General features: G+C 38.2%; 1 protein-coding gene across 1 annotated transcript in view; it reads left to right on the top strand.

The window, feature by feature from the left end:
• Nucleotides 1–16,432, top strand: part of DPP4 (dipeptidyl peptidase 4) — a gene marked incomplete at its 5' end in the record, with an annotated part of 40,179 nt that overhangs the window by 18,682 nt on the left and 5,065 nt on the right. Inside the window, 12 exons of the mRNA XM_040069543.1 lie at nt 70–114; nt 3,084–3,188; nt 3,290–3,357; nt 3,549–3,602; nt 4,048–4,172; nt 5,117–5,164; nt 5,640–5,738; nt 7,753–7,822; nt 9,407–9,601; nt 10,522–10,576; nt 12,387–12,486; nt 13,947–14,011. Of these exons, the coding sequence (XP_039925477.1) occupies nt 70–114; nt 3,084–3,188; nt 3,290–3,357; nt 3,549–3,602; nt 4,048–4,172; nt 5,117–5,164; nt 5,640–5,738; nt 7,753–7,822; nt 9,407–9,601; nt 10,522–10,576; nt 12,387–12,486; nt 13,947–14,011 (1,029 nt within the window). The remainder of the gene's footprint in view (nt 1–69; nt 115–3,083; nt 3,189–3,289; nt 3,358–3,548; nt 3,603–4,047; nt 4,173–5,116; nt 5,165–5,639; nt 5,739–7,752; nt 7,823–9,406; nt 9,602–10,521; nt 10,577–12,386; nt 12,487–13,946; nt 14,012–16,432) is intronic.

Raw genomic sequence — 16,432 nt, 5'->3', positions numbered from 1 at the left:
TTGTAGAAATAAAGACTGATGCAAAATAACCATAATTGTTGTGGGATTGTTTGTTTTTCTCGTTCTTAGGAAAAACAACTTACTGAAGAAAGTACAACTGGCTGGATTGGCAGAGTGAGTGTTCAGTTTCTAAAACTGCTACATGCAAAATTCTGATGATTGTGAAAATTTTATATGAGCCTGTTGCATTTTGCAGTGCCTCTTGTGTGCGGGTCCAGTATTCCCACTTGCTATGTTTTACATGTACAGGAAAAATGTACAGTCAAATGTCACTGCACGGCTGGGGTTAAGCTTTACTTTTTTGTGGGTAATGGGTTCTGAACTCCCAGGCTGGGCTGGCAGTATGGCTGGAGCTCTAATCATGCTCTCTGTGACCTGTGCATCTTGTTGACAGGACAAGAGGTAATGGCTTTAAATTGAGAAAGTAGGTTCAGATTAAGTGTTAGGAAGAAATTCTTCACTGTGAGGGTGGTGAGGTACTGGAAGAGGTTTCCCAGAGAAGCTGTGGCTGCCCCATGCCTGTGAGTGTTCTAGACCAGGTTGGAGGGGGCTTTGAGCACCCTGGTCTAGTAGAAGGTTGGCAGGGGGGTTGGAACGAGATGAACTTCAAAGGGCACTTCCAACCCACATCATTCTACAATTCTGTGATTTTATGTTCAGCTTACCAAAAGCATAATGCCCTTTCCAGACTCCTTTCTACTTCTGACCTGCTTCTTTTGTAGCAGTAGGTAGGGAGGAAATGCAGGAGCCCAGATTCAGAATTCCATTCTTTCTGGGATGTTGCAAGCTATGCTGGTTTACCTGCTTTCTAGTCTTCCTGCTACCTCAAAAAATACCTAGGGAATAAAATGTATTATGAAGTGTTTTCTGTAACCTTTGAGTCCTATTGGAATAAAGGCATAGGGGACAAAAGTAATTTTTAGTGTATCAGGTTGCAACAAAGGATGCGAGGTTTTAATTGGGGCTACTTTTTTATCTATTTCTTGCTCACATGAAATATCCACTGAAGAGTTGTGGGGACAAGATGCATGTAACTGGCCAGATAAAAATTCTCATGCTCTTCTGCCAAACCAGCAGCTACTGTCTGGATGATGCTTTCCAAGCTGCCTCTCAGTCCTTTTGTACATGGTAGAGAGTAGGCACCTAATGAACTACACAGAAGATCTGGGGGAAGTGAAGCAGAGATGCAAAAGTTCAGATTTGGAGGGAGAAATGAGTTTCAGAGCTTTTGATGAGAACACAGAGTACACTTTCCACTCCCGCATTTTCCACACACTGATTATGCTTTAGTCACTAATTCACTTTTGAAGTCAAAAATGAAAGTTTAAAGAAATGCAAAGAGGGAGGCAACAGCAGGGATGAAATCATCCGCAGTATGAAGATGAGAGATCAACCCACCTGCTGTCAAATTTGATATGGAAAGGAAGGCCTTAACGCTGACACATTTTGCTTCTCTGCAGCAAAGGCTTCACAATTAGACAATGTGATGATCAAGCTGCAGACTTTGTAAACAGTTGTGCAAAATGAGAGGGCAAAATGCAAGTCTGTGCCACTAAACTAGGTTGTTGGTTTTTTGTTTCTTTTAAAGAGACAACCCACTTCTTAGGAGCTGTTGGAGGAAATGATAATCTCACTGTACAATTCTTGGATTTGAGAAATAAATAGAGAGTAGAGAGAATTAAAGAGGGGATAGGATAGGTATATTTATTCCTTTTATTTTTTCACCTTCTTAGGAGTGATAAAATGATATTTGACTGATAAGGAATATTTTTATATATTTGCAAGATGTGTATGTGCTCATACATATGTATAGACAAATTGAAGTAAATTTCCTATGTGAGTAGAATACAGACATATAGTCCTCTCTTTGTATTTATAATGTTTTTTATGAGTTTGGGGGGAGGGCCTTTTAGGTTTTTTTTGTTGGTGGGTTTGGTTTTTTGTTTTTATGTTGTTTTTTGTTTTTTTTTTTTTAAATAGAGATGAAATTATGTTTAAACGAAGATTTCTCAGAAAAGCTTGCATTGCTGTATAAGGTTTCCAGGTCATCAGCTGATAGAACTTGCCCGTTGAGTTAAAGGAAAGTCACACTTTGAAAAATAAGGGAAAAACTAGCAAAATATTTGCCAGGTTACTTTTTGCAAAAATACTGCTTGGGAGCAAGGAGAGGTTATTTGGAGCACATGGTTAGAAAGACTTCATTTCTGTCACTGCTTTCTGAATGACCGGAGGCAAATTACTTCAGCTTTGTTTCACCATTTCAAGATGGGTATAACATCTCCGAGGTGCTTATATTGTGTCAGTTGCCTAATTAGCATTTAGATCCTTTGGGCATTTATCACAGAAATAAGTTTTATTTCATTCAGCTCAATTTCAGTTCTCCCTTTTTCCTACCACATGTAGCATATTCAAATGGCAGTCAAAGAAATTGATTCATTTCTGTCAATCTCAGTTGATAAATGGATAATTCCTTCATGAAAGTATTATTCCACTTTGAGTTCTCTGTCATTCTGTAATCACCTACTTACTAGCAAAATTTCCTCTTGGAAAGCAGCTTGTGTTTTTCTGAATAGAACAGGACATTTTTCACTGTTAAGCTAAAAAAGAAATTGAGCTCAAAGAATTTGTTCACAAATACGTGTTTTAAAATGGGAAACCCAAGAAAATCATGAATTTGCAAAGTTTACATTTTTATAGGTTAGAGCTGCATTGGACAGAATAAAACAATGTGTTTGCAAGTAGATGCACATATTGTTTCCTAAAATTGTGGAAAACTAAGACCACCGAAAGTACTTCACATTCTTTGGGGGGGATGGTGGGGGGAGTGGATGGATCACTGCTGGGACTAAAGCTCAGGAAAATCTGCTGCTTAAGGAGCAGGAAAATATTTCAAATGTGTGTATTTTAAGAGTGATGGCTACAGATTCTGCCTAAGTCAGAAAGCAAAAATGTTTGCAGTACGTTCATTGATGCCTTGTTGCAAGCATTGATACTCCTGGTTAGAGATATTAAAACCTAAATTTATCGCTTTGGATCTGGAGTTTTGTTTTTTTGCTGTAATAGACATCTCTCTTATGTTCAAGTTTCAGCCATCTGTCCCTCACTTTGCACCCGACAATGCTTCCTACTACAAAGTCTTCAGCGACGCAGCAGGTTACAAGCACATCCATTACATAAATGGCTCACAGGTGAGGAATATTGTCTAGGACAGCCACTGGTGGCTTGTGTTTCTCCTGGTGATCAAGGATTTCATGTTCTACTTTCTGCCTTGCCTTTTCCCCTGCTCCAGGCTCCCATAGCTATTACTTCAGGAAAATGGGAAGTAATCAGCATAGAAGCTGTAACCAATAAATTTTTGTAAGTATCTGTAAATAAGGTACCTCTTCCTATCATAAGGGCTGGTAACAAGGGTCTAAGCAAGCATGGAGAGAGAACAGGGAGAAGGTGTCATTTAACTTATTAAAAATCTGATTTAAACATGTCAGATAAATTTTTTAAGTATTATACTGTAAATATTTTACTAAAACCAGTATGCTTTGCTTTTGTAGATACTACATCAGTAATGAAAATCATGAAATGCCAGGAGGAAGAAATCTTTATAAGTAAGAAATTCCTTTTTCTGCAGTATGAGTAGAATCGTTTTAATGGAAAAGAGAAACTTTAAGAAAAAGCATTGAAAACGTAAAGATTTGGATGTTCAGCCTAATATGGGATCTTCTTTAGGATATTTATTGAAAATCAGTGTAAGAATATAAACTGCAAAAATAATGGAAATATTTTTCTATAAATTCAGTTAAATAAAGGGAAGTCACGAGGAGAATTAACCAATCCTCAAGCAAAAAAAAAAAGATCTAAAAATAACCATCATGCTTTTTTCTTATTACTATAATTTCAGTATTCAAAAGTCTGTTTTCTCTAGTTTTTGAATAAGTTTCTGTCACTTCCAAATTTTAACATTTTTCATTCGGCCGTCTTATTTAAAAAGCATATATTGGTTTAGCATAGCTTAAAAAATTATCTCTGAGATGAAGCTCATTTACTTTGCAGAGTGCTCTTGGAAAGCAGTCCAAAATTTACTAAATGTGTTAGCTGTAATCTGGATCAAGAAAGATGCCAGTATTATTCTGTGTCCTTCAGCAAAGACACACAGTATTATCAGCTGAATTGTCTCGGTGAGTATATCCTGAATTAATTGACATAAACATGACTCACTGATTAGCTGGGTGGTGAAGTTCACTTCGTCAGGATCTTGATATGTACTGTGTAACAATGATATGTGTTGATAACATTGGATAAATGTATTGGCAGTGGAAAAACATATTGCCTCCTAGGCTCAAAAGTACCTTGACAAAAATTACTAGGATAAAACTTGTTAGTTCAATCTGTCAGTGGACCTGAAAGAGCTGCAAAACACTCCTGTCCACTGTGCATCTCCTCGAGAGATGCATGGGAAGCTCTGCCTGCAGAAGGAATTTGGAGGCTCTGAAAGTGTGACAAGCAGCAGACTGGGTAAAGAGCAGTGCTTTGTATATGAGAATAAAATTAAGATAGCGCTGGTCAAGAAAAACGTCCGAGTAATGTAAACATAAGGTAAGCAGCAGGACTGCAGTCTGTCTCTGACCATGAGTGCTCCAGCTAGGTAGTACAAGGGTTCAATTAATCAAAGCAGGGGGAAAATAAAATCATCTCCAACTTACTTTAAATTGACATGTATGCTATTTTTTTAGTATGCCAAGATCTTCCTTAATCCATGGGCTGGAAAGATAGACAGCAGACAGGGAATTTTCTTTCAGATTGTAAAAATGGTTGAAGACAACTGCTGTGGTCCTTGTGACAAGGCTTCCTGATGGCCAGACCATTGTGCACAACCAAAGCAGGCTTTGCTAAAGAATGGAAATTCCATTCTTCAGTGCCTCACAGTCACATGGTTCATCTCTGGGACAGTCTGAATATTTTGTGGGATCCTGAGGCTTGAATTTGGGCCCTGCTAACCTAAAATTTAGCTTGAGCAGACTGGAGGGAATCCAAGTTCTGAGCTTATATGATTCACCTGTTTCCAATTACTTTACGAGGGTTGTGTTTCAAGCCAGCATGCAAACGTGTGCCCTGTTAACAGGTCCTGGCCTGCCCATATCTACTCTGCACAGAAGCACTGATGATGAAGGTATGGGATTGTCTTTAATTTATGTTGAGCCAGAAAATTTGCACTTTAAATTTATTCTGATTTTGTTCTCATTGCATAGTGTAATAATAAGAATGTCAGTTATAAAGGGTAAATTTAATTTCAAATAAGTACCAGAAGAATAAATTATATAGCTTGACATATGTTTATTCAGAGTTTATTTAGCATTATTTTACATTGGGCTAGAAAACAGTAAGTGGTGTATGACTTATTTACTGGATAGTTGTTCAGTTTCTTTGAAATAGTATTTTGATGAAAAACAAGGAAAAAAGAACTGAAGGAAAACTATATTGTAAACATTGAATCTGAGAGGAAAAACAAAAACTGCAGTAAACTAAAACTGCAATGTAAGTTGACATCATGTGGGTTTAATATTTAAAGTGGTTTATAATTAAAGAACTGTGAATTTGAAAAAATACATGTTTAGTCTTGGAATCTTACTTACTCTGTTATTTAGTCCTCAGATACTTGGAAAATAACACTGAACTGGAAAACTCACTGAAAGATATTCAGATGCCTTCAAAAAAATTTGACGTCCTTAGTATAGGTGGATACAGTAAGTTCAAAAACATCTTTTACCTTTCCCCTCCCACCCCCCTCCTTTTCACCAAGTGATTCAAGGTCTGCTGAGGAGCATGACAGGACAGATGGGTCTAATAGGAGTTTTTGCAGTTATTCAGAACTTAGAGGCAAGATGATTATTTTTTTTTTTTTTTGCACATTTCCAAATATTCTCAGTTACTTTCTGAAATCCCAGAATGTTCATATCTAAAATGGGCTTTTTCCATAGTGTGATAACTTCACATTTTCATGATACAGTGGCTTAACTTCTTTTTCCTTTATAATAAACTGGAAACCAGAAGTCTCTAACATTAAATAAATAAGAAAAATTAGGTTCAGGCACAAACTCAAAGCTCTTTAACATTGTTGAATTTAAATTACATTATAAATTCAAGTACGTCTTTCAAGTAGGACAGGTGCAAGTCCCCTTGGTTTGTGTTAGGAGGTTGGGAAAGTGGAGAAGTCCGGTTACTACGAAAAAGCAGACACAGTCTAAATGAAAAAGCTTAAGAAAACATTTAAGCAACATTTCAACACTATCAACTTTGACTTTGTGTGGGGGATTGAATAGATTTGGCTTGAATAGTCATTCTTGAAAGCAGAGTCACGCTCCAAGACTGCATAAACTTCGATAGAGACCAGAACAAAATGCTAGAAAATGAACTGTTAATGCTTTGTGAGTGGTGCCCCTCAGAATTTGGGCAGAGAAATGTTCTTATGCTCTTAGGCTGAGCAGCATCAGAGAGCCCAGCAGTGGGAGGCCTGGTACTTGTCTAAACTGTTCTTGCTCCAGCCTTTGCTACTAGCTTTTCTCTTCATGACAAACTTCTTCCTCCTGATAAAATGAGCAGATATTCTTGATCGAATTCCATTTTACAGACTGTATTAAGTTAGGTCAGTCATTGCTAACTGTCCTTTTTGATGCCTCCCTTCTTTCACTGTTATTTATTTATATAATAACTCTCTTTGTCTTTGTGTTTTCTGTCTTTTATTTCTGTCACGTTTTTACTAGGGCTAAAGATGAAATCTTCCAGGCAAGATGGAGATTTAAAGATGTTCTTCATGCTATCAGTTGTATATTCATATTTTTTTATTCCTCTTTGTTCTTACTACTTCATGTCTTCAGGGTAAAAGCTTTTGGGTAAGGGGAATCTATTTTTAATATCAAAAATAGGAGAAGCAAATCCATTTATGTAGTCCTACTTAAGGTTTCAAGTCTGCTCTCAAATCCATGTAGGTTATTAGAGAAGAAATCCACCCCTGTGACTATAGAATATGCAAAAGTTAAAATTAGTATTTTAATGTGTTCAGTTTAGATGGTTTATGTTTCAGTGTTCTGATGCCTTGCATGTTTATGTCTGGGCAAATTTCTGTAAGACTCTATCACTGCAGTGCAGTCCATCAGCATTGCAGCATCAGTTCTCTTAAAATTCATGAGTGAACTATTGAGTTTTCAGTTTGCAAAACTGAAACAATTGAGAATTGAGTTTGCAAAACTAACAGGGTGTGCCTTTAAAATGTTCAGCTCACAGCCAACTTGGGTGGGACGAATAACATGAATGGAACTGAAATCAATATTGCTTCAAAAATAATAGATACTTTGATATGTTTCTGGGATGCTTTACAAACTGTCAAGCAAAGTCTATCTGGCAGGTTCAAAATAATATAGAATTTCTTTCCTCTGCTGGGAAAGAAATTTTATTTTTGAGCCTGTGTTAGATTTACCACTGTAGGGACATAACGAGTTGCACATGTAAGCTTAGAAATAATGTCATGAGATGGCATGTTGAGTCCCCAGATTTTATTACTTTCTGCTAATTTAATGGTAAAACATTTTTTTAAAAATTACTAGATTAGTTAGGAACTTCTACATGTATATCTTAGGAAGTTCAGATGAAACTGCTCTTTAATTTTTAGGGGTGGCTCAAATGTGCTCTTGTATGAATTGTAATGCATGGCAAATAATTTCGCTGGAGAGCTGACCTAAGTCAAACTCTTTTCACTTTTAGAGCTGTGGTATCAGATGATTCTGCCTCCCCATTTTGATTCATCAAAGAAGTACCCTCTGCTCCTTGATGTGTAAGTTTTCAATCACATGGCAGTGTTGTGTTAATAATCACTTTCATCTACTTCAAATGTTCTTAATAGGGAAACACAAAATTGGCATGTTTTCTAATTACTTCTTGAAGTAGTTTTAAGATGGAATGAAAAATAGGGGTTTAACCCAGTTCATGGTGGATTCCATCATCCTAAGATGATGTAATGCTTAATGAGCACATGCTCTGGCAGTGGCACTGAGGCAGATACATCCTAAGGGATTTAACAGCCAGGATGTTCGTGTTGGTTTTCCTCCTCCTCTGTTCGTGATGTTCTTTAGGAGTAATCTTTGATGAAATCACATTCCAGAACAAAACCTTGAATAAGCCTTGTATACTAAAGCTGAAGTATTGTGTGTGACATTGCATTTTTTCTCTGATATTTCACTGTCAGTCAGTGTTGACAAACGTCATCCTGTGGTCAGGATTGCATTTGCTGTGGTTTTTTTCATAAATACAGGACCATGAGCATGTGCTGACCAGTCTGGTCTTCCTCAGGCACTTCTGTTCATCCTGGTATTTTTTCTTCTAATTTTGAATTACCAAATTTTAGCTATGCATTAATATAAAAATGTTAAGTTATTCCTTTTTTTTTTTTTTTACGAAAAGGTGACTCTGTAAGGAAACTGGCTGTTAGTTGTTAGATACATCTTTATATAAAGCAATTTGGTAGCACTTTTTGGTGTGCCTGTTGAACATTTTAATGAGCAGCCAGTGTGCTCTTGGCTTCTTTGACTTGTTTTGGTTATGATACTATTTTTATTGACTTGCCTGGGCCTTTGTCAGGATCACCTCTGGTTCACAGTGATCTCAATATCAGAAGTTAGTTTGGAAGTATAGGGACGCATAGCTTGAATTAAATTCCCAGTAGGTTTTTTTTGTGCTTTTAAAACTGATAAAAGTGGGCTATAGAGCCATAGGAGCCATTCTTCTATTTCTTACTCTGTTGAACAGTGGCTGGAGAAGTGCACTGCACAGAATTTTACCATCAAGGCACTCAGTGCATGATTTCATAGTGATCAAGTGCTTCTGAAATACTTTAAAGTAAAAAGTTAAAATTACAGTTTTGCTTCTTTTCTCATCCCGCATAAAAAATAGTTCAGACTGACAAGACACTGAAAATGCAGAAAATGGTATTTTTCATTTTTCCAGTTGAAGGCTATTTATTTCATACTTAAACCGAATAAATCATGGGTGAATGGAACAGAAATAGTTAGAGAACATCACTTTGAAACTCAGGTGACTAGATATGCCAAAACAAAAGAAAACTTGGCTTGGATTTCTGGTAAGCTGCCTAAAGTCAAAATAATGAAGGTTTCTTATTAGAGCAGAAAGGAGTAAAATTAGGGGAAAAAAAAAAAAAAAAATCCAGTCTGCTTTCTTGATTAACAGCTGAAGTTTTAAAAAAGCATATTGCTTTTAGTGGCACCTTGGAGTCAGTCAGTGATGCTTTTCTTGTTTCCCCAGTTTAATTTGAAAGTTTATCCTGTTTTAGAGGCCAAAATTGTCAGCAATAATTACGTTTCAAATTAGTAAACGCCTGAATTTTGTGACATTTTTCCCCTAGGTATGCAGGACCTTGTAGTCAGAAAGTAGACCAAGTCTTCCGGATCAGCTGGGCGACTTACCTGGCGAGCACGGAGCGGATCATCGTGGCCAGCTTCGACGGCAGGGGCAGCGGCTACCAAGGGGACAAAATCATGCACGCAATAAACCGAAGGCTGGGAACATACGAAGTGGAAGATCAGATAGAGGCAGCCAGGTGAGCTACAGGGAAAGGTCAACACCTGCTCCTTCTTTTACATGTTTATTGTGTAGAGGGGGAAGAGGTGAAGGTTTCAAATCGTCATCTTGAAACTATTGGCAAAAAATAACTCCATTCTGCTTCGTTTTTTACACTCAAGTATGTCATTTATAGGCCAACCATCATTTTATGCTTAAAAAGAGAGGAGAGTTAATGCTGTAATTCCAATTAACCATATTATCTGATTTAGTGGCAATGATTTTATAGAGATGGTATATGTCATATTATTAGAAGACCATGCTACCAAGGAACTTAGAGATGGAAGTTCTACTTCAAGCTTTTTGAGAGTTTCCATTGTCACAGAATTTTGATAAATACTCAGCTTTTAAATGTTTGTCAGTTCATGTTTGTCACTTGGTTTATGCTTGTAGAACCTCACTAAAACAAACGATCCCAGTATGGATTTCTCAGAATTGCAATGAAGTGATCTTACAGGGTTTTCTATGTGGCATTTTAAAATGTTACGGAGTTTAAACAAATAGAATTTCATGACCTTCTTTGTTTGTTGTTGTTGTTTTTGTTGTTTTAATGATGACTGTATTTACATGTGTTGGTCTGTTCCTTACTGCTGCAATTTGATTTTTGTGCATCTTTAAAAAAAAGACAAGGCAGGTAGTGAAATCTAACCTGATACAGTACTAACGTCAGTGAATGTGGATTGAGGGCTTTCTGAGTGTCATATGCACAGATGTTTTTCTAAATTTCCTAAGGACACATGTGCCTGAATTATTGCTTGTTTTCATATGCAGTCGCTGTGATGAAGTGGGAAATGCTTATTTGTACAATAGAAAGAGGCAGACTTGATAGGAAGTAGGTGCATCTGTAGAATGGCAGATATTTCAGTCTGTTAAGTGTTTAATTATTCTGTTTGCTTTCAGAAAATTTTCTGAAATGAGCTATGTTGATAAAGACAGAATAGCTATTTGGGGTTGGGTAAGTACTGAAATAATTTTGGCGGGAATACTATTCAATTTTAAAAACTGTTTGTCATGCTGCCATGTGTGTGAGATCCTGTAGTGCTTCATGTGAGGCACCTCTGGGGGAGTCACAGCACAATCCAGTACTTAAATTGATGAAGTTCATCATCACCTTTTGCAATCATTCAGGAACATTTGTTAGAGAAATTAGGACTGCTAGAGGGATTAAAAGCAATTTAAACAGATGCTGCTATGTTCCTGTGTACAGTATGAGCCTATACTAAAAAAAAAGGCCAAGTATCTACAGTATTTCTAAAGGTGGATGGCTGATCTTAAAAAGATGTGAAATTACAGCTGTGTGGGTTGGTTATCGTGGTTATTTGCAACAAGAGGTCAGATTTCTCTAACTTGATGCATCTTTAAAACCTGGCATAGTAGATGGAAATGTTTAATAGCATATACATACCCCCTCAGTTGCAAAGCTAGGTGTGTACATAGTGTTACTGATTCCAGTGCTGAATTAAATTGTTAACTGAAATTTGGGCACTGCAGGTCACAGGCACCAATGAATAACTTGCTTGATGGCAATATGGTGTCTTTAATAGCTTTTCTTCTGGGGGTAAACATCTCTGTTATATGAAGTCATGAGTAATAGTATTAACTGTAGTGAAAGGAAAAGTCTTTCTGCAGAAATTGATGATTTGATGCAATCCCATCTTAAGTCCTTGTGACCCTCAGGATGAATAGTACAAGAGCATTCCTCTTTGGAGCTGTGTTGGGATTATGCATCCTGGGCAGTGAACCTGTGGGCAAACAGGTTTTTTTATCTCCTGAGTTTTTAGATTGTCAGCCTCTCATTGTTAGCCTGTCACTATGTACATGGATTTTGTTTGCCATAGATTCAGCAGTAATATCTTTACTGTGGCCAGGTAAAGCATTAAGCAGTGTTTAATCACTAAGTGCATGCGTTACTTTGCTAATCTCACTGGAAGGACCTAGGAATTGAATTTGGACCAAACATTTAAGGACTCTGAAATAAGATGCAATTCCCTTTGCCTGTAGTCTGGTTTTAAGACAGGAATGAGATCAAAAAACAGCTCTTGTTTTTGAGTGTGGGTGGGCACATTTTCCTAAGTAACCCATTCAAACTCCTGTGAGGGCAGTCATTTGGGCGGTCGGTGACAGTGTTTAGGTATCTTGCTGCCTGGATGCTCAAGTGTGTCAGATATTTACTCATCTGTGTATCAGGCTAGACTGTGAGTAAATTTTCTGTGCGTAGCAAGGAGTGTGTTGTTGCACAGTTCCTCCCACAGGCTCAGCAGATCCTTCGCTCCCCAGTCACAGTCTTGCTCCTGACACTTTGGAGGAGAGTTAGGGAGCGAGCTACCATAGGCCTGCTCCAAGGGAGCTGTAAATTTTTGGATGCCCTGTTGCAACTACTCATCAGACACACTGTGGGCCAGAGCTCTGCTTCCACCCACTCCCCCAGCACAGGAAGGGACACAGTGGTTCAGCAGTGTCTTGTTTCCTGTCTTTTGCTGCTGCCTACAGTGCTACCAAACACAGTCATCCTCAGCTGAGTCACAGTTCAGCAGCGTTTGCGCCCTTTTTCCCCATCGAGTTCTCATTCATCAGCGCCGCAGCTGCCATGCGCTGTTTGGTGCCTGTTTCCCCGACTGAGCAGGCTGGCTGAGATCTGACCCAAATTCAGAATGGAGTTCATTAATATGAAAAACGCTGAGCCTATAAATGCCTGATGAGCTGTGTAGCAGATGGGCCCCATCCTTTCCCTTCCGACTAAAATAACAGCAATGTTTTCTTCTCAGTCTTATGGGGGATATGTGACCTCCATGGTGCTTGGCTCTGGAAGCGGCGTGTTCAAGTGTGGAATAGCGGTTGCCCCCGTGTCACGCTGGCAATATTATGGTATGTGAGGGCTTCCTTGTTACAAGGATTCCCATATGTCTTCTAGTGCACACGCTGCAAAGTGTGGATTCGTGGCGCAGAACTTCTGATTATCTACTAGGTGCCATGTAAATGCCACTTGGTCTGTGTTTATGAACTTGTGGCCATTTCAGATAGATAACTTCAGGTAATCTATTTAACCGTTAATTAAGGCCATTGTAATATTGGTAGTACTGCTGCAAGGTGTCTGTGCGTGCTTTGAAACCAGTACTGTGTGTCAGAAATGCATCGCAGTTGAACTGTTGTGTCTTCAAAATGAAACTTCACTTAGAAGAATGAACTGTGACTATTAACTTTGAATTTGCACTGTAATTTACTCTCTCAAAGTAACAGAGTAGGATTTGAATTGCCTTAGTTGGTCAGGGGTTTTTTTAGCATGTAAAATTTGGATTTTATAAATCTAATTCATCTTGAGAATAGCTTGATGTGATAAAAACCTGATCAAGTGGACAAGTCTCTACATGCTTCAAGCCTTTAGAGTATAAGGTTTCAAGTAGTTGCAACAGGCTAAAATACAGTTATAGGGGCCCTCCTCCCAGATTAAAAAAATAATGTAAAGGGTAAAAAGGTTCTGGTACAATATGAACAAATTTTAACATTTTTCTTTTATTTGTCCGAAAACATTCAAGGGAAAGCTTTCCCTGGCAAACCTCTGCTAAATGAGGCATAATTTATCATTCTGCAACTAGCACAGAGGCTGTATAATAGCTAATTCAGCAGATCAGATCATACTGCCAGGCAGGAGCAGTAGTCTGTTGGGGACATAGCAACATATTCATAATATTTTGGACATGAATATTACCGTATGACAGAATTTTTTTTTTTTTTAACTATTAAGATCTCTAGAATTCCACTTTTAGCTAGTTAAATGAAGGATTATGGAGACATACATATTCAGCATAAAAAAACCTCTAGTGCAACAACTCTGATGAGAAGTCAAGAATATGGCAGCAAAGCATTAATTTGTATGGCTTAAAACAAAGCAGGAAATCTTCAAATGCTAAAATGGCAAAAAATATGTGGAAAATCAATTTTTTTATCAGCCAAGATGAATCCTAATATACTACTCTATTTTCATAGTATAGATTTTTTGGTAGTAAATACTTTGATAAAATAAATAAGATTTTTTTTCAGATGCTAGTTATTTACTGCAAAATTGCCAGTAATTTTTTCAGGATTACTGAAAGAATAACAATAAGGGAACACTGACACAAAGTACTGTATTAATATTCAGCATTCAGGTGTCCATGGCAACAAGAAGATTAAATATTCTGAATAACGATGGTTACCTACACCCCTCATTGTGGAAAACCTGATTTCCAGTATGCATTATTACTTCTTGTATCAGTGGGTAAAATTGATGGTAGACAGACTGAAAATTAAGTAGCAGATTCTAATTTGGGGATTTTTTTAAATTTCAGATTCAATATATACAGAGCGATACATGGGCCTTCCTACAGCAGATGATAATCTGAAGAACTACAATGTAAGAAAGAAATCACTTTATTTCAGGGGTTTTTGTGTGTTGTTTCATTTCTAAACTGCTGTATTGTTATTTAAATAGTTCCGTTCTTTCCCTGTGGGAAGAAATAAGTTTGTTTCTTCTTTGTTGCTAGAACTGTTGCATTGTGCTGTTAGAGGCTGTAGTCTCATGTGTTTGGATTTGCACAAGGCAGCTGCTTCTTGGTGAATGGTGTGAGGTTGTTTGTTTGGTGTGTTGGTGGTTTGGGTTGGATTTTTTACATTCAGTTCCATTTGACTACTTTGTTGACTGTAAAACAAGCTGCAAAAACTTTTATTTTAACCACCAAGAAACAAATTTGTTTTAAAATTTATGTGTTAGTGAGCTAAGTAAGCTTTGTCTTAAACATTTTTCACAAAAACAAATGTATTCCCATTCTTTCTGAAATGTAAATTTTTATTTTTTTTTTTTTTTTTTTTTTTTTTTTTTTTTTTTGAAATGGGCATTGTGTGAACTTCCCTGCTTTAGGAAACTGCAAGTCTTTTTCCAGGGAAAGTAAACTCTCCTCAATACTAGAACACTTTGACAGGTAGGCAAATCTCTCTGTACTGTGATCATAATCAAATCACAGACCAGCTGAGAGCCAGCAGTGTCAGGACTGAAACGTTGACCCGATCTCCATAAACACAGGGTGCCCAAAGTTTGTCCTAACGTCACCAGTGTTTGCACAGAAGTGAGGGAATTCCCACGTGTCCTGCTGAAAGCAAATTGCAAGTAGATTGTTCATCCTTGTTACAGCATGATTGCAAGAATTGTTTGACTTGCTCTTCCAAGTGCCAGATGATTTTTGTTCCCTCAAGGGCTTTTTGAAGCCACAGGTCTTTTTTTGTTGCCCCAAGGGCTTTCTTATGTCTGCCGGGCATAGGGCAGAGCTGCCAAACTTTCTGTTAGGTTTTGTTAAACTTCAGGCCTCGGTGAAAATACAGCAGCTCTGGGAGAACTGTGAGGAATCTGAGGGGTACTTTGTGGCCTGGTTGTTGGAATGTTTCACAGAAGAGTCCAGCCATGGTGATACTGGAACCAAACATGGATGTTAGAGGAGGAGATAGAGCATTCTCTGTGTTTGGGTTGGTAAGCAGGGTAGAAGACAGTTTAGCACTGGTTGTGTGCATTAAAAAAGTGTCACGGGTATAAAAAAGAGTGGGTGTTGTTGCATTGATTTAAAAGTAGGATAAAACATTGAGATACATACGTATATGTACTGAAACATGTGGTTTGACATATATTTACAGTACTCTAGTGTCATGAGCTGCTGTATGAGACGTTCTGGTCAAGACTGGGGACAATGGTAGTCATTGGACAGCTTGGTACTGTAACTGTGTCTCCTTCTTCTAACCACCGAGCTACTGGGCCCAGCAGGCACTGACCAGCAGCCTGCAGAAGCCTGCCTGCCTTTTTCCAAATGTGTTTCTTTAAGGCAGTGGGAAGAGTAGGAGGTCTGCGAGGTAGCAGTGTAAATACAAGTTACTGTCGCTGTGCAGAACGAATGTTAACGCTCTGGGTGCACAAAGTCACTCACCAGCTTCACGGCACAGATGGCAACAGAGGACTGTTTAATCCTTTCAAGCCAGGAGTCGGATTTTCTTGGCATGGTATCCATTGCTGGCAATGGCCACGTTGAAACTGCCAGTACCAAAGAGCTAAAGGTTTCAAATGTGTTACTCAGAGGACTAATTGGGGAGAATGGTGGCTAGATGGAGGGGGAGTAATTGCCTAAATCAGATTGTCACACTTCGCTGCTGCTCCTAGAGAAAGGAAAATGCAACTTAAATCCTCATTTGTGTTAAAAGCTCCAAATAATGTAGTACTTGAACTTTACTTTTAACCTGGAGGGTGGGGTAGCTTGAGAAGTGAGTTTGTTGTTTGTCATGTAGCCTCAGTGAAAGCATTGTGGGATTTTGTTATTGCTGAAGACCCCTACTGACTTCAGCCCAATATGTTCCTGGCTTACAGCCCCTTTGTTCCATGTCCCAGTCCCAATAACCAGCCTCCTGGCCCCTTGACACTGATGGGAGCTGATTGCTGAAATGAATGTTTTTGAGGTGAATGCAGAATCTGTACTGGAAGCTAGTACATACAGCTGAAGCTGTTAAAACTTGCACTGCTAACTCTGTGCTGTCAGGTTTGTGTGCTGCATCATATATTCTCTATCCTGCTGCATTGCTGTAAAGCTGGCATGAAAAGTGAAAAGTTGCATAAACTGTAGTCTGCACCCTGATGTAAAAGAATTGAGATGGTATACACACCTCCTTAGAGAAGATGAGCACTGCTAGGCACAGTCGTAACGTGTAGAGTACTATTAATGACTGAATATATAGACTCAAGAAATTAGTTGTGCTAAGAGGGGCACATCCTACCTTTGTATTACTGTGACATTACATTTAT

This window comes from Hirundo rustica, chromosome 7 (assembly GCF_015227805.2).
Source record: "Hirundo rustica isolate bHirRus1 chromosome 7, bHirRus1.pri.v3, whole genome shotgun sequence".
In the NCBI taxonomy this organism is placed as follows: domain Eukaryota; kingdom Metazoa; phylum Chordata; class Aves; order Passeriformes; family Hirundinidae; genus Hirundo; species Hirundo rustica.
This window is presented reverse-complemented; position numbering and strand designations above follow the sequence as displayed.